The sequence below is a fragment of the Salmo trutta genome, chromosome 16 (assembly GCF_901001165.1).
Source record: "Salmo trutta chromosome 16, fSalTru1.1, whole genome shotgun sequence".
NCBI lineage: Eukaryota > Metazoa > Chordata > Actinopteri > Salmoniformes > Salmonidae > Salmo > Salmo trutta.
In genome coordinates, this window is record NC_042972.1 from 15,252,464 (window position 1) to 15,279,201 (window position 26,738).

Consider the following 26,738-nt stretch of genomic DNA (forward strand, 5'->3'; position numbering starts at 1 on the left):
AAGTATACACTACAACAGTATTTCTCAAATCAAGATGATCGTACAAGATGTTTGCTTGTCAACACAGTTGCAATTGACACTAGTTGTTGAGAGTGAGCGTCTCTATATCTGTGGGGGACAATCTAAATAAAGGGGAATCCTTCAAAACTTTAACTCAGGCCTGTGCCCTTACCTTGGTCTCTGGAGATGCCAGGCTTGTACCAGAACTTGGAGCTGTCCTGGACAAACTTGGCATTGACTTTGCTGCTTTCCTCTCTGACACTAGGGGGCGCCAGTCCTCGTCTGACTGGCGGGGGGAGCCCCCCCACCGAGGGGGAGACGATGACGTGGAGGGGGCTAGATTGGGGAGAGGTACCCATGGGTCCTATGGCACCCAGGGAGGAACTCAGGATGGACTGGGAGCCGTGCCCGTTGCGGTACCCTGGCATGGAAGACAGGCGCCTCTTTTCGGGGAGTGGGGGCTGGGCGGCGGGGATAGTGACAGCGGTGTACCCCGAGTAGGGGACGTGGGGGATGTTGAGAAGGGGATAGTAGTAGGACGCTAGGGGGAAGGTGGGGGTGTTGTACCCGTCAGAGACAGGGGATGGGATTTTGGGGTCACTGTCACTCACAGGGGTAAGTCTCCGCCCAGCTGGGTCCATTGCCAATGGAGAGGGCTGAGGGGAGGGGCGTCGCTCTGGGGAGCCAATGTAAAGGTGTGGTGAGGGAGGGGCAGAGCTGAGGGTAGAGCAAGGGCTCGGTGATGCAGTGCAGCCTCTTTCTGATTGGGGTGAGCCGCTGCCATTGAGATTCACTTGGACAGGGACGATTGAATGCCTTGCGCTCGGGACGGCAGCGGTCTGAGTGGACATCTCTAGTACTCTCTCCACGACCTTCAATTCTCCATCCTCAGCTGTAGTGGGAGGTGGATGCACACTTGTACTTACAGTGTGCACTTCCATGTGCACTTGTTGTGAGTCACTAGGGTTCACACATTCACTCAGCATCTGTATGGACTCTTTAGAACAGCTGTCACTGCCTTGGTTTTGTGAATCTGTCGATGCTGTCGGTGTCGTTGTGGATTTTACGGCTTGGTGCGGTGTCATTTCGGTCTCCGGCGTGCTACTGTTACTATTGGTGTTAGGCTCCAGGATGGTGGAGGTGGAGGCTGGCTCTGCAGAAACGGGGGTCCCACTGAGAGGCTCTATCTGCTGGGGCCCTTGACTTGGCTCCTGGGGACCGTCTGGAGGACTCGGGGGGGAACCTTCTACAGTGTCGTCAAATGTCTGTTCATCTGGCTTCTTCTCACTGGAGGAGAGCGGGAGAAAGAGAGAGAGAGAGAGAGCGAGCGAGAGATTTGTTTATGCTCATTTACACATTTCAAAAGTGCTGAAGACAACATAGTAGAAAAGGTACATAATGATTTTCCAGTATTCACTAAGAACCAAACGGAGGCAAGCGGGCCAAAATGGGGAGGGACCTAGCTGAATTTGTCAGGTTTTTAGATAAACTCAGAAAATAAGGTCTGAGGTAAACACAGGCTTAGAAGATCTTATATTTTTTGGTCTATGAGATAATCTTCATCAGCTAACGTCACTTTTGGTGAATTTTGAATGAAATCAAAAAAAGCACACAAAAGCTTCCTAATTCATAAAGGTCATGTTAACTGACTGATATTATCTTATAGAACAAAACGTATAAGATCTCCTAACCCTGTGTTCACCTCAGACCTTATTTTCGGCGTTTATCCCAAAACCCTATTCTTTCCACATTCATTTTCCCCATGGGAATGGCTGAACAAACCAGAAGTTACTAATTTCTGTTTTTTAGGACTACAAGCTGACGAGCTCCATTGGCAGAATACATCACTGGTTTATTACTGGTTTAATACGTCACTGTATACAGTGTTGGGGAAGCTACTCTGAAAATATAGTTTACCAAGCTACCAATTACTTCACACTGGAAGAAGTTAGGCTACACTAAAGCTACCCTTAAGAAAAATATAGTTTACTGAACTAAAGTTTGAAAAAGTAGTTCACTACATCCAAACTACTTTGTAAAAAAAATTATATGTAAATCTGAAATGTCATAGACTACAAATTGCAAGAACAGTTCACTTTGTGGTCATATGTTAACAGAATGTGTAATTTAGCTTATTAAACACAAAAACAATGTTTAAAGTGAGAATTAGGGAGGTCTGATGCTGAAAAAGATTACATATCCTGCTCCAGAGTTTTCTTCACCACTATGTGTCACACAATTCACACTGAAAACACAAACCTAAAGAAAACACCACAAGAAGAAAATGGATCCATGATACGGGTGAAGTGTCCCCAAGATACAGATCTAGGTTCAGCTCCCACTCTCCCAATACTAACCTTTGCCCCAATGACCCCTGGGAAGAAGAGTCCTCCATACCCACACTGTTTTGCACCACATCTGATGCACCAAGAGAGAAATTAAGAGAAAGAGAGCGAGAGAGACAGAGTGACAGAAGGAGAGAGGGGGGAGTAAATGAAAGAGGAGAGTTCAAGAAAGAAAGTCCAGTTGCATTTTATCCATCTAGTGTAAACATGTGCATAATACAGTACCTGTGAGATCAGTGTGGAACCGTCAGGGCCTTCTAGGCCTTCATAGAAGGTCTAAGGATTTATAAAAATATATAATTTTATAAATTAAATGTTGTTTTAATTTCTTTTTCATCTTTACAATAATTGTAATAATTTCCTGATTTCATCTCTTCAGTTTGTGTTGGAAAGAGAAGGGTTAATACTGAATAGAACAAATAATCCAATCAGGATTTTCTTTGGTGGTCTCTGGGTAGATAAAACTAGCTAGCTCAGCCAGCCATTGGCTGGCCTTCAGAAACTGGACAGAAGGCCTCTGCCATCCAACTGTATTAGAGCAGAATTTTGGAGTGACAGTGGAATTAACCAATCATATTTTGACTTGCAATGGGTGGGACAAGGCCTCAACAGGTCACTACTGAGAGCGCAAGAGGTCATGAATTCATAATACAGAATAGTAGGCTGACAGTAGCCAATACAGTAGGTGGCGGAAATACACTAATAGGTTGTAGTCTGCCATAAAACCTTAAAGAAGAAGAGAGCGCAAGACAAAAAAAATCTGTCGCAAGCACTAGTTTTCACACGCTAATGCTAGTTATGCTAGCTAGCTTCCATTGTAGTAGTGTGACAATGGTGACGGCGGCTGCAGCAGTTGTTGTTGTTAATTTGTTAGCATCACCCTTTTCAAGATTAACTTTCAAACTTAATTTACAATTTATCATTATCTGGTGAGTGAAACCGTTTGTTGTTGCAGTTCGCTTGCTGTTAGCTATCTCTTTGAAAATCATGACTGTGAAACATTGTTGCATTTAAACTTTAGATCACTGGTTAGTGTGATGAACATGATAAAATATATTTGCAATGGGAAGAAATAGCTGGTTTGTTAATAAAATTGTTGGCGTGAAATGCTTGCGATTTTGTAGTGGTATGATTTCATGGGGCCTACTGGAGTGAATGGGCTGCTTATCCTTTAACATTATTTGATGCTGTGTGTGACTGCTGTCGCCTGTCTATCAGCCCTGTCTATGTGTTAGACCAAAACTGGCTCTCCTTCAGCACCATGGAGTGGACAAGTATTACAGTCGCTGTACTTTCAGCACCATGGAGTGGACACGTATTACAGTCGCTGTACTTTCAGCACCATGGAGTGGACAAGTATTACAGTTGCTGTACTTTCAGCACCATGAGCCTGTCACCTTTGATGTGACACTGTTCTTGTTGCTATTGGTGATTGTGTGATAGTGGTGTTGGCCAGAGGTGTGGACTCGAGTCAAGATTGAGCTACAACTGGCTAGGCAGTTACTGATGTTACTGCTGTTCCTAAAACCATTGATATACGTTAGCCTACTGTAACCACACTTAGAGAGAGAGAGTGTGTGTGTGTGTTAAGGTTGGGCGATTGTGTACAAGCCTACATCGCCCAATTGCGCCCCATAGCGATCCTCGATAGTCGATCACTATTGGGGTGGGGTGTCTTTCTCATGGCTACCCATGTATTTCCATGGAAATATGACGTTTATTTGGAAAGTAATAATTATATAGATATTTTGAAAAGCATTCATGATTTGCGTAAATGTAATATACTATTACTCTTGTTAAAAATATGAAATGGTATTACATTTGGTGAAGAGCACATTATGACTGGTTTAGGACTCAAAACTCAAAGTTAAGGACTTGAGACTTGACTTGATACTTGACGATCTTGACTTGAGACTTGACTTGGGACTTGAGTGCTACGACTTCAGACTTACTTGTGACTTGTAAAACAATGACTTGGTCCCAACTCTGGTGTTGGCTACCATAAATTGTTTAAACAATGCATTATTTTATGCTGTGTGTCATGTTGTGTCCATGCCGGTTCTTTCTCTGTGTGTGTGGCAGCCCGAAGCGAAGCCAGGCCTGTTTAATTAATTCCTAATGTCATCAAAAAGTATTCCTCCTCCTTCACTACAACTAGATGTAATGTCGGGTGCATTAAGTGATGCTATGTTTTCTGTTATTTTCTGTATTTTTTTGTTTGATACAACATATTGGAAGATTTCTGGTCCCTCTGAAGGCCTAGGTCCTATAGTCACGGTTCGCCACGGTGTGAGGTTGCATCACTTACAAGTGTGTCCATCAGTCTGTTGCTGCCGGTCGGTGGGTGGTTTCGATTGGGAGTCACCAGGGTTTGGGCTACCAGGGGACAGGGGTAAGGTGGACCCAGACTGGGACCCCGAGGCACACCTCGGGCTCCCGTGGCTCTCCAAGGGGGAGGCCTGCTGGTAGGGAGAGCAAGGGCAGGAGTGGCGGGGGGGTTGGGGTGTGTTGTACCCACTGCTGCCACCGGGGCTGTCCAGGAGTGGTTGGGGGCTGGGGTACCCGGGACCTCTATAGGGTGACATCCCTCCCACTGACCTCCGTTGACAAAACTCTGCTTCTCTCTCCGCCTCCCACGGATTCTCTGGCTCCCAGAACTGAGAAGGCCCCTCCCTCCCCCGCCTCAGCCCCGCATCCCTGTCCCACAGCTCAGAGTCCTGCCCTCGGGGCCAGTGCAGGCTCTCTGGTTGGTCCGGGCACAGCGGGTGGAAGGCTCTGGCCGAAGCCGATTGGTGCGCTCGCCTGCAGGTGCAGTCTCGGCATGGGCAGCCATCAGAGCGAGGACGAGCCGCCGGGCTGAAAAACATCTCCCTATACGGGCTGAAAGGCAGAGATTGGTGGGAGAGGCGAGGTGGGTCAGGGCGGGGGGCGGGGTAATGAAAGACCCGACACTCCTCTCCACCACAGAAGAGCCTATTGGAGGCCGGGATGGTGTGGGCGTTTGGGTGGGCGTGTTCAGGGGCGGGGTAGGGGTAGCATGGCCGATGGAGACAGGGTAAAGGGGGCGGGGGACATTCCCACGGCAACTTGGACAGGGTGTGGGCGCTATGGCGATGGCACATGTCCAGATGGGGCTCCAGGGGGCGAGGAGACACCGGCTGCTGGGAGGGTAAGGCGGGTAATGCTCGGCTCTTTGGGTTCCCCTTGGTGCTGCTGTTACAGCGGGCCATACAATGTCCGTTAGCAAAGCACAGCTCCCTCTCCCAACCCGATGCCTCCCCACACCTCTGACATCTTCGACCGTGGCCCGCTCGAACGCAACATGACCACTGCTCCCGCCTCAACTCTATATCTGGAACAGAGTCTCCATCATCCAAAATTGCCATCTCCCGGTCCCTCTCCCTCTGCATTTCCCTGTCTCTCTCGCCACCCTCCCCCCTCCGCAGTAGACAGTCCACCACCTTCTTCTCTTTCTCCAGGCGGGACAGGGGGCAAGGAGGGGGGTCCTCCATGTGTTCGGAGGGGTTGGAGGAGTGTCCCGAGTCAGAGCTGAGGGACAGGGGCGGAGGTTGAGATTGAGGCTGGGCCGGTGGAGGGGGCTTGGCTGTGGGGTTGCCTGTGGGGCATGCATTGGGAGAGGCATCAGCGACACTGACAGAGCCCCGGCCTCGATGCTTCTTCACCAGGGCGTACAGGCTGCCATCGAGGGGACCACGCGTGTGGGAGATGTCTGACAACCAAAGAGGGATTCAGGGTTAGCTTGTGTGTACGTATATGAGTCCAGGAATGTTGTCTTGGTGGCGTGAGTATATACACCAGAGATGTGTGGGTGTGGGTATAGTTGCGTGCATGATAAACTATGTGTGTCTGTAGGGCAGAGTGAGGTAAGTTGAGCCATTTTTTACATTCAGCATCACTCCTTCAAGGGAAATCTATTATTCTTTCTAACAAAGATATCTACATATATTTCAGGATGTTATGTAATGTATCTCTAGAAATAATCAGAATTCATGTAAACATTAAATGTTTTTTAAACATAGCTTATCCAAAAAATCTTGGCACATATTTTAACACAGGCTTAACAGATAACAAACATTTTGTACTTTTTTAAACACTTATAACATAGGCCATTGTTACCTCATAACCCAGTGATAATGCCTTGCATTATGCCAGTGAAGAAAACGTTTCAATTTGCTCAACTTGCCATTGGCTCAACTTACCCCAAGGCAAACATTTTAACAATATAAGACCACACAGCTACAAGGATGCACTTTCATGCTAGGTTTAGAACCTCATATTGAAGCTTATAGAGACCCCAACTTATGTATAGAACAATCTTAAAATTGTCTACTTAGGTTTAGATACAACCATCATGAAACCTTTAACACAATAAATACATTTGAAAATCTGTTTTTTGGACGTAACTTGCTTACCACTTTTTCCATGTGGTTTCTTCCTTCACAGACTCCATGATTCATTTTGAGTATGGTTTCCTAGAAACAAGGGTGACTCAACTTACCCCATTGGCTCAACTTACCCCACTCTCCCTATGTGTATGAGTGTGTGTGTGTGTGTTTAACCCTTACCCTCAGTGCTATCCTGGTGGTGCAGATTGAAGTTCTCATAGGAGTCCCAGCGCATCACTGGGTCTGAGGTGTTGCAGTCCACTGTAACAGATGGCTCATTCTTACGGTACTCTTGCCCTGTGAAGAAAGAGATTGATATTAGATATCACACACACCTGGAATGCACAGACACACACACACACAACACACTAACAAGGATGTGCACACACATGTGCACACACAGCTTTGTACGCTCACACACAGCTTTGTACGCTCACACACAGCTTTGTACGCTCACACACAGCTTTGTACGCTCACACACAGCTTTGTACGCTCACACACAGCTTTGTACGCTCACACACAGCTTTGCACATTCTCTCTCTCTCTCTCTCTCTCTCTCTCTCTCTCTCTCTCTCTCTCTCTCTCTCTCTCTCTCTCTCTCTCTCTCTCTCTCTCTCTCTCTCTCTCTCTCTCTCTCTCTCTCTCTCTCTCTCTCTCTCTCTCTCTCTCTCTCTCTCTCTCTCTCTCTCTCTCTCTCTCTCTCTCTCTCTCTCTCTCTCTCTCTCTCTCTCTCTCTCTCTCTCTCTCTCTCCCTTTCATTTTCTCTGGGCCGTAGGAGAAGATAAACTCCACCGTAGCGTCTGGAGGGAAGCGGTCATCTACGGAGAGACAAACAGCCCAGCCTAAACCCAAACTATATATATTTAAGCAATAATGCCTGACAACCCGAGAATTATTGTGTGACAACTCCCAACAAGGACTTTTCTGAGGCCCGAGGGGAAGCCAATGGCTGTTCTGAGGCCCGAGGGGAAGCCAATGGCTGTTCTGAGGCCCGAGGGGAAGCCAAGGGCTGTTCTGAAACCCGAGGGGAAGCCAAGGGCTGTTCTGAGGCCCGAGGGGAAGCCAAGGGCTGTTCTGAGGCCCGAGGGGAAGCCAAGGGCTGTTCTGAGGCCCGAGGGGAAGCCAAGGGCTGTTCTGAGACCCGAGGGGAAGCCAAGGGCTGTTCTGAGGCCCGAGGGGAAGCCAAGGGCTGTTCTGAGGCCCGAGGGGAAGCCAAGGGCTGTTCTGAGACCCGAGGGGAAGCCAAGGGCTGTTCTGAGGCCCGAGGGGAAGCCAAGGGCTGTTCTGAGGGCCGAGGGGAAGCCAAGGGCTGTTCTGTGGCCCGAGGGGAAGCCAAGGTTGCCAACATATTTATAAAAAACATTAACGATATTTTTGCATTACAAATATTATTTTAACAAGTAACTTTGTTTTTGTATTCTGGCTGCAGGACAGTGGAACTTTGACATTAACACGTCATGGTATTTTGCGGGAATTGTCCCACATATCAACCAATCAGCATCCAAACAAGCCGTTTTATATAAATGTATCTCTCTCTCTCATATAAATCATACATCAAATATACATTACATATGCTGTATAATATACACACATGAAATATGTCGTGTGTGTATCTTATACACAGTATATTTCATTTTAATTGAAGTATGTTATAAATACACTGAGTGGACAAAACATTATGAACTCTTTCCATGATATAGACTGACCAGGTGAATCCAGGTGAAAGCTATGATCCCTTATTGATGTCACTTGTTAAATCCACTTCCATCAGTTTAGATGAAGGGGAGGAGAAAGGTCAAAGAAGGATTTTTAAGCCTTGAGACAATTGAGACATGGATTGTGTATGTTTGCCATTCAGAGGATGAATGGGCAAGACAAAAGATTGAAGTGCCTTTGAACGGGGTATGGTAGTAGGTGACAGGTTCACAGGTTTGTGTCAAGAACTGCAACATTGCTGGGTTTTTCACGCTCAACAGTTTTCCGTGCGTATCGAGAATGGTCCACTACCCAAAGGACATCCGGCCAACTTGACAAAACTGTTGGAAGCATTGGAGTCAACATGGGCCTTGTAGAGTCCATGCTCCGAGGAGTTGAGGCTGTTCTGAGGGCAAAAGCCTGACTTCACCATCTCAGTAAGTGACTTCACCACCTCAGCCTGACTTCACTACCTCAGCCTGACTTCACCAGCTCAGTAAGTGACTTCACTACCGCAGCCTGACTTCACCAGCTCAGTAAGTGACTTCACCACCTCAGCCTGACTTCACCAGCTCAGCCTGAATTCACCAGCTCAGTAAGTGACTTCACCAGCTCAGCCTGACTTCACCAGCTTAGTAAGTGACTTCACCACCTCAACCTAACGTCACCAGCTCAGCCTGAATTCACCAGCTCAGTAAGTGACTTCACTACCCCAGCCTGACTTCACCAGGTCAGCCTGACTTCACCAGCTCAGCCTGAATTCACCAGCTTGGTAAGTACTTCACTACCCCAGCCTGACTTCACCAGCTCAGTCTGACTTCACCAGCTCAGCCTGAATTCACCAGCTTAGTAAGTACTTCACCACCTCAGCCTAACTTCACCAGCTCAGCCTGAATTCACCAGCTCAGTAAGTGACTTCACTACCCCAGCCTGACTTCACCAGCTCAGTAAGTGACTTCACTACCGCAGCCTGACTTCACCAGCTCAGTAAGTGACTTCACCACCTCAGCCTGACTTCACCAGCTCAGTAAGTGACTTCACCACCTCAACCTGACTTCACCAGCTCAGCCTGAATTCACCAGCTTAGTAAGTACTTCACTACCCCAGCCTGACTTCACCAGCTCAGTAAGTGACTTCACTACCCCAGCCTGACTTCACCAGGTCAGCCTGAATTCACCAGCTTAGTAAGTACTTCACTACCCCAGCCTGACTTCACCAGCTCAGTCTGACTTCACCAGCTCAGCCTGAATTCACCAGCTTAGTAAGTACTTCACCAGCTCAGCCTGACTTCACCAGCTCAGCCTGAATTCACCAGCTCAGTAAGTGACTTCACTACCCCAGCCTGACTTCACCAGGTCAGCCTGAATTCACCAGCTTAGTAAGTACTTCACTACCCCAGCCTGACTTCACCAGCTCAGTCTGAATTCACCAGCTTAGTAAGTACTTCACCGGCTCAGCCTGACTTCACCAGCTCAGCCTGAATTCACCAGCTCAGTAAGTGACTTCACTACCCCAGCCTGACTTCACCAGCTCAGTAAGTGACTTCACCATCTCAGCCTGACTTCAACAGCTCAGCCTGAATTCACCAGCTCAGTAAGTGACTTCACCAGCTCAGCCTGACTTCACCAGCTTAGTAAGTGATTTCACCACCTCAACCTGACTTCACCAGCTAAGCCTGAATTCACCAGCTCAGTAAGTGACTTCACTACTCCATCCTGACTTCACCAGGTCAGCCTGACTTCACCAGCTCAGCCTGAATTCACCAGCTTAGTAAGTACTTCACTACCCCAGCCTGACTTCACCAGCTCAGTAAGTGACTTCACTACCCCAGCCTGACTTCACCAGGTCAGCCTGACTTCACCAGCTCAGCCTGAATTCACCAGCTCAGTAAGTGACTTCACTACCCCAGCCTGACTTCACCAGGTCAGCCTGAATTCACCAGCTTAGTAAGTACTTCACTACCCCAGCCTGACTTCACCAGCTCAGTAAGTGACTTCACTACCGCAGCCTGACTTCACCAGCTCAGTAAGTGACTTCACCACCTCAGCCTGACTTCACCAGCTCAGTAAGTGACTTCACCAGCTCAGCCTGACTTCACCAGCTTAGTAAGTGACTTCACCACCTCAAACTGACTTCACCAGCTCAGCCTGAATTCACCAGCTCAGTAAGTGACTTCACTACCCGAGCCTGACTTCACCAGGTCAGCCTGAATTCACCAGCTTAGTAAGTACTTCACTACCCCAGCCTGACTTCACCAGGTCAGCCTGACTTCACCAGCTCAGCCTGAATTCACCAGCTCAGTAAGTGACTTCACTACCCCAGCCTGACTTCACCAGGTCAGCCTGAATTCACCAGCTTAGTAAGTACTTCACTACCCCAGCCTGACTTCACCAGCTCAGTCTGAATTCACCAGCTTAGTAAGTACTTCACCGGCTCAGCCTGACTTCACCAGCTCAGCCTGAATTCACCAGCTCAGTAAGTGACTTCACTACCCCAGCCTGACTTCACCAGCTCAGTAAGTGACTTCACCATCTCAGCCTGACTTCAACAGCTCAGCCTGAATTCACCAGCTCAGTAAGTGACTTCACCAGCTCAGCCTGACTTCACCAGCTTAGTAAGTGATTTCACCACCTCAACCTGACTTCACCAGCTAAGCCTGAATTCACCAGCTCAGTAAGTGACTTCACTACTCCATCCTGACTTCACCAGGTCAGCCTGACTTCACCAGCTCAGCCTGAATTCACCAGCTTAGTAAGTACTTCACTACCCCAGCCTGACTTCACCAGCTCAGTAAGTGACTTCACTACCCCAGCCTGACTTCACCAGGTCAGCCTGACTTCACCAGCTCAGCCTGAATTCACCAGCTCAGTAAGTGACTTCACTACCCCAGCCTGACTTCACCAGGTCAGCCTGAATTCACCAGCTTAGTAAGTACTTCACTACCCCAGCCTGACTTCACCAGCTCAGTAAGTGACTTCACTACCGCAGCCTGACTTCACCAGCTCAGTAAGTGACTTCACCACCTCAGCCTGACTTCACCAGCTCAGTAAGTGACTTCACCAGCTCAGCCTGACTTCACCAGCTTAGTAAGTGACTTCACCACCTCAACCTGACTTCACCAGCTCAGCCTGAATTCACCAGCTCAGTAAGTGACTTCACTACCCGAGCCTGACTTCACCAGGTCAGCCTGAATTCACCAGCTTAGTAAGTACTTCACTACCCCAGCCTGACTTCACCAGGTCAGCCTGACTTCACCAGCTCAGCCTGAATTCACCAGCTCAGTAAGTGACTTCACTACCCCAGCCTGACTTCACCAGGTCAGCCTGAATTCACCAGCTTAGTAAGTACTTCACTACCCCAGCCTGACTTCACCAGCTCAGTAAGTGACTTCACTACCGCAGCCTGACTTCACCAGCTCAGTAAGTGACTTCACCACCTCAGCCTGACTTCACCAGCTCAGTAAGTGACTTCACCAGCTCAGCCTGACTTCACCAGCTTAGTAAGTGACTTCACCACCTCAACCTGACTTCACCAGCTCAGCCTGAATTCACCAGCTCAGTAAGTGACTTCACTACCCCAGCCTGACTTCACCAGGTCAGCCTGAATTCACCAGCTTAGTAAGTACTTCACTACCCCAGCCTGACTTCACCAGCTCAGTAAGTGACTTCACTACCCCAGCCTGACTTCACCAGGTCAGCCTGAATTCACCAGCTTAGTAAGTACTTCACTACCCCAGCCTGACTTCACCAGCTCAGTCTGAATTCACCAGCTTAGTAAGTACTTCACCAGCTCAGCCTGACTTCACCAGCTCAGCCTGAATTCACCAGCTCAGTAAGTGACTTCACTACCCCAGCCTGACTTCACCAGCTCAGTAAGTGACTTCACCATCTCAGGCTGACTTCAACAGCTCAGCCTGAATTCACCAGCTCAGTAAGTGACTTCACCAGCTCAGCCTGACTTCACCAGCTTAGTAAGTGATTTCACCACCTCAACCTGACTTCACCAGCTAAGCCTGAATTCACCAGCTCAGTAAGTGACTTCACTATTCCATCCTGACTTCACCAGGTCAGCCTGACTTCACCAGCTCAGCCTGAATTCACCAGCTTAGTAAGTACTTCACTACCCCAGCCTGACTTCACCAGCTCAGCCTGAATTCACCAGCTCAGCCTGAATTCACCAGCTCAGTAAGTGACTTCACCACCTCAGCCTGACTTCACCAGCTCAGTAAGTGACTTCACTACCGCAGCCTGACTTCACCAGCTCAGTAAGTGACTTCACCACCCCAGCCTGACTTCACCAGCTCAGTAAGTGACTTCACTACCCCAGCCTGACTTCACCAGCTCAGTAAGTGACTTCACTACCCCAGCCTGACTTCACCAGGTCAGCCTGAATTCACCAGCTTAGTAAGTACTTCACCACCTTGGCCTGACTTCACCAGCTCAGCCTGAATTCACCAGCTTAGTAAATACCCGTCTATCTACTTCTCCCTTGCTCTATTCTGCTCCAGTGTAGGAGGCCATCCCCAGTCTTCAAGTGTTGTACTGGCCCACCACAAGGAGTTGCTAGAGCGCAATGGGACAAGATAATCCCGACCTACCAAACCCTCCCCTAACCCGGACGACGCTGGGCCAAATGTGCGCCTGGGATCGAACCCGGGTCTGTGGAGATGGGCTTACTCTCTGCCTCTGAGCTATCAGTTAGGATATTGGTAGGTATAGGTTTGCTAATAAACTATTTATTTGTATATCAATATTCTATTTAAAATAAATAAATAATTGTATCATAAAAACTGTTGGTTCTTGTCAGATTGTGTTGCGTCTTGCCTACAAGTCAGATTTCTGTACGTGTGTGTGTGTGTGTGTGTTAGTGAGCGAGCAAGTGTGTGTTTGCAAAGGAGTGAGACTGCGTGCTTGCGTGTCTATCTATCTGACTGCCTCCAATAATAAGCAACTGCATATCATCCTGAAACACAACCATTCCCTTCTCCCTGCTCCCCTCCTTCCTTCCTAAACTCCCCGACATCCCCTCTCTTCCACCCCCGTTAAAGGTACCTGCACAGGCCAGGTCCAGTTCGCCCTTGCTGAACCACAGCTGAGCTCTGTGGACCGTACAGGTGTGGAACTGCAGCCTGAACACCACCTCCCTCTCTGAGCCACGCAGCCGCCGGTGGTAGCACTTCACCTGGAGAGAGAGAGAGGGAGAGGAAGAGACAGAGGGTCGGGATAGAGAGTGGGAAGGGAGAGAGGGAGAGAATACAATTTGGAGTGTAAATGCTTATTTTTGCGCCACATTGGCAACAAAAGCTCTAATCAATTGCATTCTTATTCAAATGCAACATGGAGGATAGTTTGTTTACTTCTGTAGCTATAATCCAATAGGAGAACAGGTCAAATAGGAGATAGTAGAGTATGATTGACAGGAGTGAAAGCTCGCCACTGGGCATCCATTTTGTGTCTAACAGTGCTCTCTCACCATGATGTCCCCCTTCAACAGAAGCGCCGGCTCGAGTGTCACATACAGCTTCCTCGCCCTGGAGCCCTGGGGGTCGCTACGCATACAGACAGACGTAAACATAGTCAAAACACATGCTAACATAGTCAAAACACACCTCAACATAGTCAAAATACACCTCAACATAGTAAAACACACCTCAACAGTCAGAATACACGCCTCAGCATAGTCAAAACACACCTCAACATAGTCAAAACACACCTCAACATAGTCAAAACACACCTCAACATTGTCAAAACACACCTCAACATTGTCAAAATACACCTCAACATTGTCAAAATACACCTCAACATAGTAAAACACACCTCAACATTGTCAAAACACATGCTAACATAGTAAAACACAGGTAAACCATGTTCAGTTGGAGGTAACTCAAACCAGCACACATGTAAACACAGACAGTAGCACGTATAAACAGTATAAACAAGTCCCAACAAAGGTACACAAGTACCAACTGTGTGTGACGGTGGAAAGGGAACACAGTGAAAAACACACTAGAGACCATATGCTATTATTCACCACAATCACCGTTAACAACATTAATTAGCTCACTAGATGCCCGAGGTGTAGACCAGCTGTAGAGACTGGTAGATCTTCAGGAAAGGATAGTAACCTGCGCAGAGAGAAGTGTGAGAAAGAAGGAGACAACAGGGGGAGAAAGAGGGTGTTGATGTGATGTCATTAAAGGAGTTGAAATCTATCCCCTCAAAGTTTTGAAGTTAAATAAAAACACTAGTTGATAATTCAAAAATGACTAAACTAAAAATACTAGTTGATCATTCTAAAAATACAAATGTTTATACACCTAACAGTACTAAACAAAAAATACTAATGTTGATACTCCTAACAGTACTAAACAAAAAATACTAGTTGATCGTTCTAAAAATACTAATGTTGATACTCCTACCAGTACTAAACTAATAAGTTCCATCTCAACATTTTCTGTTGTTTCACCTTGAAAAGAAGAGTTACTACACACATTTGAACTTTCATTTGACTAAACTTGATCTTCTGAGTTTACTTAAATTATAACCATTAGGCATCGTGCTAATTTATATTTTCAAGTTGAAACAACACAGATTTGACATTATAGTGTACTACATCACATTCTACAGTAGGACACTGACCTCCGCCTGCTGCCTGGAAGTTGGGCAGGCTGGGGATCAGAACATGGTGAAGGTACAGAGGACTGCTGTTCATCTTGATCGCCCCCGACAGCAGACCCCCAAAGTAGTACATATACCTGGGGAGGAGAGGAGAGAGCGCAAGAGAGAGACGGGGGTATAAAATTAGGAGTAAAACACACAGGAAGGAGGAGAAATGGGAGGAATATGCAGGAAAGTTGCATGGCATAAGAGAAAGAGATAGAGGGGAGATGTTCTTACCTGTTCTGGGAGGGCTGTAGCGAGGAGACTTTATCCTCACAGAACTTCCTCATGGCCAGAGTGGTCAGAGCCTGGTCCGCCCTACACACACATACAGGCTATCAATAAACAGGCTACCCCCCCCCCCCCCCCCCCCCCCCCACACACACACTCATCACATACCCTGCAGAGATCTTGCTGTAGTGCATGAAGGCACCCACAATGACCCCCATCTTCCCTGTGTTTCCCTGAGAGAGAGAGAAAAAATAAATACAAGAGAGATAGATGTAAGATATCTGGAGATATTTGAACAGAAAACATAACACAATACAACACATCACTAAACCCTCCCTGACCTTGCAGTGAAGGACGACCACATTGCTGGGGTCAGAGGTCAGCCAGGTCTCCATGACCTTACACATGGCACAGATCTTGTCTAGTGGAGGGGCGTGCAGGTCAGGCCAACCAAAGTCTTCAACCTGAAGATGAGAACATTTTAGGTTCTGAGGGCTATTTAGTTAGCCTGCTCCCAGACTTGTTTGTACTTTCTTGCCAGTATATTGTCATGTTTGGAATGATAATATGACCATAGTAGTTGGCAAGACAGCACAAACAGATGTGGACCAGGCTATTATTTATCGACTTATTCACACATGAACACTGGACTAGTAGCACTCTGAAGTGTGTGTTTATTAGGTCTGTCCCCAACTAAAAAAAAATCTTGGTCGACCTGGATTGGTCTGTTCTTCCGACAAATCGATTGGTCTACATTTTTAAATGTGTATTTTTCCCTATATAGACACACCCTATGTGTTTTAATAAAACCAACTATATGTAGGCTACTGAGCTTGTCTGATGCTTTAAGCACACTGCGATTAAATAACTAAGACACACAAATTACTCAATAGGGAGCCAGAGATTAAGATAGCCTAATCAGATTCTGCCATTAAGCTCCTGATGTTGCTGGTAGATGATAGGCTACACCAGGGATTGTCACCCTTTTCCATTTGGAGTGCCAATTTATTTCTACCGATCTGCATGCCTTTTAGGATTTCCATATGCACATTTTCGTGGAACAGTTTAATTTAAATTAGAATAAAGTCTTCGTATCTCAAAATCATTATCATGTGGTTAATCAAAATTCTAAAAGTAACTTCTATTGTAATTACCAACTAGGTAAAAATAGCCTACATAAAGCCAACCAATATAACATTGCACCCTGCATGTAAAAAAATATCCTGATAAAAATAAATATCCTATAAAATCACAGTGGTTACGTATGGCCTGTTTGCAAGGAACTTGAAACATGTTGGGTCCAGCCTGAAGCTTATGCTAGCAAACTTGCAACATTGTATAAAATATTTTGGGCACTCAGAGTTTCCTGAGCCAGTGAGCTCCGGACAGCCAAAGTTGTAGGCTATTTGCGCAAGGGATAAGAAGTAATCAGGTAGGCCTATCTTATGACCGAGCACAACATTATTTTCCTGGAAAGAAATGCTGGAAAGATTTTTCAAATAGGCTACATTGAGGAACTATTGTCATTCTCAATTGATGTAAAAACAGACTTTGTTTACTTGCTATATGAGGTGAAGAAAAACATATTTAAGAAGCTCCACAGTGGTGGTGAGTTAAGACAATCAGAAATACTGTCAGATCGGGGCGCTAGTGCGCATGCGTATGGAGTACAAGCGTTTCTTCAGATCTCCTCTCCGCTTATTTTGAAATCTTTAACTGTTACCGTTTTAGTTCCAAATTTGCTAAAATATATACACATTGTTTAGTACATAACCCAGGCACTAACCTATCAGCGAAAAAGTGAAATATGGCGACGAAAACCAACAGAACAGCTAACGCAGTCTACAAAGGCCCAGGCCCAACAAGCAGCAGCTAGCGCCATTGAGTACTGAAGATGACAACTCTTCAGACACCCAGCAACAAGATTATGCAACGGCAATGTGTCAACAAATGAAAGAGGCTGTAATAAAAACTATCAACAATCGCTTTGACAGGCTCGAAACAAAGTTTCAGCACAGGCCGAACTGAAGAGCTGCATGGACACAGCCGATGAGGCCCTGTCTGACCATGACACCCGGATCGGAGGCCTGGAAACCAAGGTTCTCGACTTAGAAGGCCGAAGTCGCAGGCTGAACATCAAACTTGTGGGGATTTTGGAGGATAAAGAACAAGGTAAACCCACATAGTTTGTGTCCAAGCTCATTCCCAAGCTGCTGGGCTATGACAACTTCCAAAGCCCCTCATCATTGACCGTGCACACCGATCTCAGGAATCAGTCAGATGTTAATGCTGTTACATTAGTCTCCAGGAACGTGAACGGTCTCGGGCACGTGCGCAAAAGGGGCATGATATTTAAGCACTTGAAATCCCTTGGTGCTGACATAATTGTCCTGCAAGAAACGCACTTTAGCCACGGTGCAGCGGCATCTGAGATCCAACTGAATTTCTCAAGTTTACCAATCACCCTTCTCCTCCAAAGCTAGAGGTGTCGCTACTCTCTTTCGTAAAAACATCCCTTTTCAACTCTCCTCCATGTCTACAGACCCACATGTATCAGGGAACATGAATTCTTATCCTGTCACCCTATTGAACATCTGTGGCCCTAACAGTGACAACCCACATTTCTTTACTGATGTTTTTGATTTGCTCCCAGATCTTAGTACCACTAATCTAATATTTAGAGGTGATTTTACTTGTTACCTTGTTTCGTATCTTTACTGACTGTCTACACGTACTCCTTCAAATATCACCTCTGACCAGGTTCTAAATAATCTAATCAAATCCAGGAATCTAGTGGACATCTGGAGACCGCAATATCACACAGACAAAGACTACTCATTCTACTGTCAAGTCTTATTCTAGAATCGACTACTTCCTAATAGATTCCAAACTGATGTGCTTAATTCTAAACACCATAATAAGTGACCACAGTCCAATTATGTTGTCCCTCAATCTTTCTTTACCAAAACAGAATTACAGTTGCCGTTTTAACCCCTCCTTGCTCACAGACCAGACAGCCAAGTTGAATGAGTTCCTCAAGACTAATGACACAGGAGTGGTATCTGATTCTACACTATGGGAAAATGTTTAAGTGGTTATAAGAGGTCATATTATTTCAGTATGCCGTAGAAAAAAGGGAAACGCAAGTGGTTAGAGGAGATAGATAAAAAAAACTCCCAGTTTTGGAGGAGACATACAGAACTTCATTCTCTCAGGTTGACTACAACAATATTTTGAAATTAAAATTTGAATACAATTCTATTCTTGGTTCACAGGTTCACAGGTCAGTAACCTCCTACTAAAGCTGAGACAAAAACAATTTGAACTAGGGGACAAACCGGAAAGGTTTGTCCCCAGACAACTAAAGGGCGCACAGGCAAATACAGCAATCCATGAAATCTGGTCTAAGGCGCGTACTTTGCTGACAGACCCTAAAAAGATAAACAACTGCTTCAAAGAATTTTACTCAGAGTTATATTCTTCCAGATCCGATGCTTCTGGAACTGATGTATCAGCCTTCTTTGATTCCGTCAGCCTGCCAAAACTTGATGATAGAGACAAAAAATTATTTAACTCAAATTTCACAACAGTGGAAATAATGGAGGCAATAAAAGCTCTCCCACCTGGAAAGGCTGCAGGCCCGGATGGTTTTGGCTGTGAATTTTATAAAACCTTCAGTGAAGCTCTCACCCTTCTTACTCAGGATGTCCACTGATTCAACAGAAAATTATATTTTGCCAAAATCATTGTATGAAGCTGTCACGATTCCCACCGACGGTGGCGCCCCCTCCTGCTCGGGTGGCGCTCGGCGGTCGTCGTCACCGGCCTATTAGCTGCCACCGATTGCCTTTTGCTTTTCCCTTTTTTTATTTTGTGACACCTGTGGTCAATTAGCCATTAGAGGGGCTATTTAGTTTAGCTGGCCCGCTCCTGTTCGTGCGGGATTAATGATTGTTTCTTTGACAGACGGCTTATGTTCGTGTCGACGTTGTTTTGACGCCGTATGTACTTTCTCCCCTGTGTGTGGGAACATTTGTTTTTGTGTGAGTGTATATTAAAAACACCACTACCCTGTGTTCGCTGCTTCCTGCGCCTCATTCCTACTCCACGACTACCAAGCCGTAACAGAATCCCGCACCAAGATAAAAGGCATGGAATCAGCGGGAGCAGCGGCCACTCCTCTGCCCTCGATGGAGGAACGCGTACTCCACCACACGACAGTCCTCCATCGCATCGGATCGGCAATGGACCAGATGATGGAGAGGATGGACCGATGGGAGAGAAGTGGTATCCTCTCTCCACCTCCACTTCCCCCGATACAGCCATCTTCGCCCCCCATGACGTCTGGCTCTGGCGCGCTTCGTTTGGCGCTCCCGAGGGAGTACGATGGGGCGGCGGCTGGGTGCCAGGGATTTTTGCTCCAGCTTGAGCTGTACCTGGCCACCGTCAGACCTGCTCCCACGGGGGAGGAGAGCGTGAGTGCCCTCGTTTCCTGCCTGACGGGCCGAGCTCTGGAGTGGGCTAATGTGGTCTGGAACGGTCCAGACTCGGCGAGGGACCACTACCCAGAGTTCACCCGCCGCTTTCGGGCCGTGTTCGACCACCCTCCGGAAGGAAGAGCGGCGGGTGAACGGCTGTTCCACCTCAGGCAGGAGACGAGGAGTGCCCAGGACTTCGCGCTGGAGTTCAGGACCTTGGCTGCTGGGGCGGGGTGGAACGACAGGGCCCTCATAGACCACTACCGCTGCAGTCTCCGGGCGGACGTCCGCAGGGAGCTGGCCTGTCGGGACACAGCTCTGTCCCTGGACGAGCTCATAGATATGTTCATACGACTGGACAATTTGCTGGCTGCCCGCGGGCGTTCGGAGAGGGTCCTGCCCGTTCCACCCCTGTGCACCCCCGCCCCTACCCCTATGGAGGTAGGGGGGGCCGTGCAAAGGGGCACCGGAGGAGGTGGCTCCTCCTGCACCAGCTGTGGTCGGAGAGGACACACGGCCGACCGGTGCAGGAGGAGCCAGTCTGGGAGTCGAGATGGCAGGCAGAACACTTCTCGGTCACCTCAGGTGAGTCAGCACCAGATTCACCCAGAACCCCCTGTTGGTCACGTGTTTTTACCTGTTTTGTTTACTAAATTTTTTCCCTCTTCCCAGCATAGGGCGCTAGTCGATTCAAGCGCAGCTGGGAATTTTATGGACCGTGGACTTGCCATTAAGCTGGGCATTCCGCGGGTGCCGATAGATTCCCCTTTCCCTGTGCACTCCCTAGATAGCCGGCCATTAGGGTCAGGGTTAGTCAGGGAGTCTACGGTGCCACTGGACATGGTAACGCAGGGGAATCATAAGGAACGCATTAGTTTTTTCCTTATTGATTCGCCTGCGTTTCCGGTGGTGCTGGGGGTCCCCTGGCTGGCTGGTCACAATCCCCGTATTTCGTGGAAACAGGGGGTTCTCCAGGGGTGGTCAGAGGAGTGTTCAGGTAGGTGTCTAGGAGTTTCCATAGGTGCCACGTTGGTGGAGAGTCCAGACCAGGTGTCCACCGTGCGCATTCCCCCTGAATACGCCGATTTGGCGATCGCTTTTTGTAAAAAGAGGGCGACTAAATTACCACCTCATCGACAGGGGGATTGTGCGATAGATCTCCAGGTTGACGCTGCGCTTCCCAGGAGTCACGTGTACCCCTTGTCACAGGAGGAGACTGCGGCTATGGAGACATATGTCACGGAATCCCTGGGACAGGGGTACATTCGGCCCTCCATCTCACCCGCTTCGAGTTTCTTTTTTGTGAAGAAAAAGGAGGGAGGTCTGCGTCCGTGCATTGATTACCGAGGTCTAAACGCTATTACGGTGGGGTTTAGTTACCCACTACCTCTCATCGCTACGGCGGTGGAATCATTTCACGGAGCACAGTTCTTCACAAAACTGGATCTCAGGAGCGCGTATAATCTGGTGCGTATCAAGAAGGGAGACGAGTGGAAAACCGCTTTTAGTACCACATCAGGCTATTATGAGTACCTCGTCATGCCGTATGGGTTGAAAAATGCTCCAGCCGTCTTTCAATCCTTTGTTGACGAGATTCTCAGGGACCTGCACGGGCAGGGCGTGATAGTCTATATCGATGACATCCTGATATATTCCGCCACCCGCTCCGCGCATGTGTCCCTGGTGCGCAAGGTGCTTGGTAGACTGCTGGAGCATGACTTATACGTTAAGGCTGAGAAGTGTGTGAGTTTTCCAAACGAGCCGTCTCCTTTCTGGGTTATCGCATTTCCACCACGGGGGTGGTGATGGAGTGTGACCGCGTTAAGGCCGTGCGTAATTGGCCGACTCCAACCACGGTGTAGGAGGTGCAGCGGTATTTAGGCTTTGCCAATTACTACCGGAGGTTTATCCGGGGTTTTGGCCAGGTAGCGGCTCCCATTACCTCACTGCTGAAGGGGGGGGCCGGTGCGTTTGCGATGGTCGACGGAGGCGGACGGAGCCTTCAAGAAGTTGAAGACGCTGTTCACCGACGCACCCGTGTTGGCGCACCCGGACCCGTCTTTAGCGTTCGTAGTGGAGGTGGACGCGTCCGAGGCTGGGGTGGGTGCCGTGCTATCACAGCGCTCGGGTGTGCCATTGAAACTCCGCCCCTGCGCTTTCTTTTCGAAGAAGCTCAGTTCGGCGGAGCGTAACTACGATGTGGGGGACAGGGAGTTGCTAGCAGTGGTTAAAGCTCTGAGGGTGTGGCGGCACTGGCTTGAGGGGGCTAAACACCCCTTTCTCATCTGGACCGACCACCGAAACCTGGAGTACATCCGGGCAGCGAGGAGACTGAATCCACGTCAGGCGAGGTGGGCCATGTTCTTCGCCCGGTTTAGGTTTACCATCTCCTATAGACCGGGTTCCCTGAATACTAGGGCCGACGCGCTGTCCCGTCTCTATGACACGGAGGACCGGCCCATCGATCCAACTCCCATCATTCCAGCGTCTAGGCTGGTGGCCCCTGTGGTATGGGAGGTGGACGCGGACATCGAGCGGGCATTGGTGTTAGAACCTGCGCCTGCGCAGGTGCCCTTGGGGCGCATGTATGTGCCGCTCGGTGTTCGTGATCGTTTGATTCGGTGGGCGCACACGCTACCCACTGCGGGTCATCCTGGTGAGGACAGTGCGGCGTCTAAGGGGGAAGTACTGGTGGCCCACCTTAGCTAAGGACGTGAGGTCCTATGTCTCTTCCTGTTCGGTGTGTGCCCAGAGTAAGGCTCCTAGGTATCTACCAAGAGGGAAGTTACAGCCCCTCCCCGTTCCACAACGACCATGGTCGCACCTGTCCATCGACTTCCTGACAGATCTTCCCCCCTCTCAGGGGAACACGGCGATTCTGGTGGTTGTGGATCGGTTCTCTAAGTCCTGCCGTCTCCTCCCATTGCCCGGTCTCCCTACGGCCCTGCAGACTGCGGAGGCCCTATTTACCCACGTCTTCCGGCACTACGGGGTGCCGGAGGACATTGTCTCTGATCGAGGTTCCCAGTTCACATCCAGGGTCTGGAAAGCGTTTATGGAGCGGCTGGGGGTCTCGGTCAGTTTGACCTCCGGTTATCACCCCGAGAGCAATAGGCAGGCGGAGAGGGTGAACCAGGAGGTGGGCAGGTTCCTGAGGTCGTATTGCCAGGACCGGCCAGGGGAGTGGGCGAGGTATATTCCCTGGGCTGAGTTAGCCCAGAACTCACTTCGCCACTCCTCTACTAACATATCACCCTTTCAGTGTGTGTTAGGTTACCAGCCGGTCCTGGCACCATGGCACCGGAGTCAGACCGAGGCTCCTGCGGTGGAGGACTGGGTCCAGCACTCCAAGGAGACCTGGAGAGCCGTCCAGGACTCACTAAAGGAGGCCAGTGCGCGGCAGAAGAGGAGTGCTGACCGCCACCGCAGTGAGGCGCCCGTGTTCGCACCGGGAGACAGGGTCTGGCTCTCGACCCGGAACCTGCCCCTCCGAGTGCCCTGCCGGAAGCTGGGGCCGCAGTGTGTGGGGCCCTTCAAAGTCCTGAGGAGGATAAACGAGGTGTGTTATCGGTTGCAACTCCCTTCCTATTACCGTATTAACCCCTCGTTTCATGTGTCTCTCCTCAGGCCGGTGGTAGCTGGTCCCCTTCACGAAGATGAGGTGCCGGAGGTCCCTCCGCCCCCTCTGGACATCGGGGGTCCCCGGCGTACAGCATACGGGCCATACTGGACTCGAGACGCCGGGCGAGGGGCCTACAGTACCTCGTTGACTGGGAGGGGTACGGCCCGGAGGAGAGGTGCTGGGTGCCGGCGGCGGACGTCCTGGACCCATCTATGTTGAGGGAGTTCCACCACCTCCGTCCGGATCGCCCTGCGCCTCGCCCTCCGGGTCGACCTCGAGGCCGGTGTCGGCGCGCTGCGGGAGCCGCGCGTCAGGAGGGGGGTACTGTCACGATTCCCACCGACGGTGGCGCCCCCTCCTGCTCGGGTGGCGCTCGGCGGTCGTCGTCACCGGCCTATTAGCTGCCACCGATTCCCTTTTGCTTTTCCCTTTTTTTATTTTGTGACACCTGTGGTCAATTAGCCATTAGAGGGGCTATTTAGTTTAGCTGGCCCGCTCCTGTTCGTGCGGGATTAATGATTGTTTCTTTGACAGACGGCTTATGTTCGTGTCGACGTTGTTTTGACGCCGTATGTACTTTCTCCCCTGTGTGTGGGAACATTTGTTTTTGTGAGTGTATATTAAAAACACCACTACCCTGTGTTCGCTGCTTCCTGCGCCTCATTCCTCCTCCACGACTACCAAGCCGTAACAGAAGCCACTATTTGCGTTCTGTTGAAAAAAGGCAGAGGCAACAGATCCTGCAAATTATAGATCAATAGCATTGCTTAATTTTGATAAAAACATTATCACCAAAGTGCTTGCTGATAGGTTGAACAAACATGTAACAACCATTATTCACCCGGATCAGACAGTGTTTATCCCCGGCAGGTTCTCTTTTTCTAATGTGCGCAGGCTGCTGAACATTCTTTATGCAAATCAGGGGAGGGGCTCCAGGGCAGCTGTTATATCACTAGATGCTCAAAAAGCATTTTACCAAATAGAATGGTCATATATGTTTGAAGCACTCACTAGATTTGGATTTGGCGACTCATTTATCACCTGGGTCAAAATGCTCTACGCCTGCCCAACATCCTCTATTCTGACCAACAGCAACAAATCCAGTCCCTTTGAACTACATAGATCTGTCTAAGGGTTGCCCACTCAGTCCTTTGCTCTTCGCTGTCACCCTTAAACCCCTGGCGACAAAAATAAGGGCTCATCCTAATATCCAAGGTCTTAAAGTAGGAAACATATTTCGTTATATGCAGACAAGTCGTATTTCATTATATGCAGACAATGTACTTTTATACCTCTTGGACCCGGTAGCCTCTGTCCCTAAACCTCTAGACTTAATCAATTCATTTGGCAAACTATCTGGCTATTCAATAAATTGGGGAAAAAGTGATCTCATGTGTATCGCAGATAATTTTACAACAAGGGAGCTAGATAGGACACCATTTAAAGTGGTGCATGACCACTTAACTTAACTGGGACTAAAAATACCTAGAAATCCAAAGCTCATCTTCAAGCTAAACTACAGTGAACTGGTTGCAAAGCTAAAACAAAACATGGAGAGCTGGAGAATACTGTCTCTTTCTATGATGTGGCGTATTAATGCCATAAAAATGTTTTTTTCTCCCCAGGTTCCTTTATCTTTGCCAGATTCTCCCAATTTGTATTACCTAATCATTTTTTAAGACTTTGGACTCAAATTACAATCTTGTAATTTGTCTGGGGTTACAAAAACCACCGTATTCGTATAGCCCACTTGCAAAAGCCCAAGGAAAGTGGCGGCTTAGGCCTAACCATCGTCAAGCATTATTACTGGGCTGCAAATGCCAGAGCATTAACGTACTGGCAACTGGGCAGTGGCTAAATATGGAACACAAGTCTTTCAGGTTATGTCGATTTAGGACTCGTTTTACTGTGGATATAGATACTTTTGTACCTGTTTCCTCTAGCATCTTCACAAGGTCCTTTGCTGCTGTTCTGGGATTGATTTGCACTTTTCGCACCAAAGTACGTTCATCTCTAGGAGACAAAACGCGTCTCCTCCCTGAGCGGTATGATGGCAGCGTGGTCGCATGGTGTTTATACTTGCGTACTATTGTTTGAACAGATGAACGTGGTACTTTCAGGCATTTGGATATTGCTCCCAAGGATGAACCAGACCTGTGGAGGTCTACACTTTTTTTCTGAGGTCTTGGCTGATTTCTTTTGATTTTCCCATGATGTCAAGCAAAGAGGCACTGAGTTTGAAGGTAGGGCTTGAAATACATCCACAGGTATACCTCCAATTGACTCAAATTATGACAATTAATCTATCAGAAGCTTCTAAAGCCATGACATAATTTCTGGAATTTTCCAAGCTGTTTAAAGGCACAGTCAATTTAGTTAACTTCTGACCCACTGGAATTGTGATACAGTGAATTATAAGTTAAATATTCTGTCTGTAAACAAGTGTTGGAAAAATTACTTGTGTCATGCACACAGTCGATGTCCTAACCGACTTGCCAAAACTATAGTTTGTTAACAAGAAATTTGTGGAGTGGTTGGAAAACAAGTTTTAATGACTCTAACCTAATGTAAACTTCCGACTTCAACTGTATATGAGAGGGCCATTGACCCAGACGCAGAACTCACTCTCTTTGGCTGCTCAGAGTCTGTTCTAAGATCGTCGTTTGAGGAACAACAGGCTCTGATGTTTGGAATGATGGTTGCAAAAAATAAATCCTCACAGAATGGAAGTCACCCACCCCCCCTTGCTTCAGTAGATGGCCAGCAGAAATGATTAACACAATTAACTTGGAAAATATTTGTTTTTTTAGGACAAACTCCTCCAACAGATTTCTCAAGGTTTGGGTTCTGTTTCTGGACCGTCTGGACAGAGACTGACTTTGAAAACTGACTAGGAACCCTTACTGCTGTTGTAACTGTCATTGTTTTTCTCTTGTTGTCCCATGTCTTGCCTAAGCAATACTTCATTTCATATGTCTGGCAGCTGTGTTTTTCTTTCCTTTTTTTTCTTGTGTGCTTTTGTTTGTACAAAATTGCAAAAGAAAATCCTTTGAAATAAAATATACATATATATAAAAATGCTAACAGATCCCCAGATGGGCACATTTTATAGGCCTATATTTGCGCGCAGGCCATGTAGCCTAGGCCTACTTCTATGCATAATCAGGTGCGCGCCCTTACTCAACACTGACAGGAGCGCTACAAATAAAATAATTCATAAATTGACAACTCGTAAATGGAATGAAATGCCTAGGTGGTGCGGTCTGAAAACAACGTGTCCACTCTGACAATGGGAACGGTAA

The 26,738-nt window shown here is 48.0% G+C and overlaps 1 protein-coding gene across 1 annotated transcript in view; it reads right to left on the reverse strand.

Moving 5' to 3' along the window:
• The window catches only part of LOC115150162 (tensin-2-like), a 39,744-nt gene that overhangs the window by 6,725 nt on the left and 6,281 nt on the right, over nucleotides 1-26,738 (reverse strand). The window contains exons 5-16 of the mRNA XM_029693143.1: nucleotides 15,678-15,800; nucleotides 15,505-15,569; nucleotides 15,343-15,423; nucleotides 15,085-15,200; nucleotides 14,510-14,570; nucleotides 13,919-13,994; nucleotides 13,498-13,627; nucleotides 7,504-7,569; nucleotides 6,932-7,048; nucleotides 4,654-6,075; nucleotides 2,358-2,418; nucleotides 173-1,287 (exon numbers count right to left, since the gene is read on the reverse strand). Of these exons, the coding sequence (XP_029549003.1) occupies nucleotides 173-1,287; nucleotides 2,358-2,418; nucleotides 4,654-6,075; nucleotides 6,932-7,048; nucleotides 7,504-7,569; nucleotides 13,498-13,627; nucleotides 13,919-13,994; nucleotides 14,510-14,570; nucleotides 15,085-15,200; nucleotides 15,343-15,423; nucleotides 15,505-15,569; nucleotides 15,678-15,800 (3,433 nt within the window). The remainder of the gene's footprint in view (nucleotides 1-172; nucleotides 1,288-2,357; nucleotides 2,419-4,653; nucleotides 6,076-6,931; nucleotides 7,049-7,503; nucleotides 7,570-13,497; nucleotides 13,628-13,918; nucleotides 13,995-14,509; nucleotides 14,571-15,084; nucleotides 15,201-15,342; nucleotides 15,424-15,504; nucleotides 15,570-15,677; nucleotides 15,801-26,738) is intronic.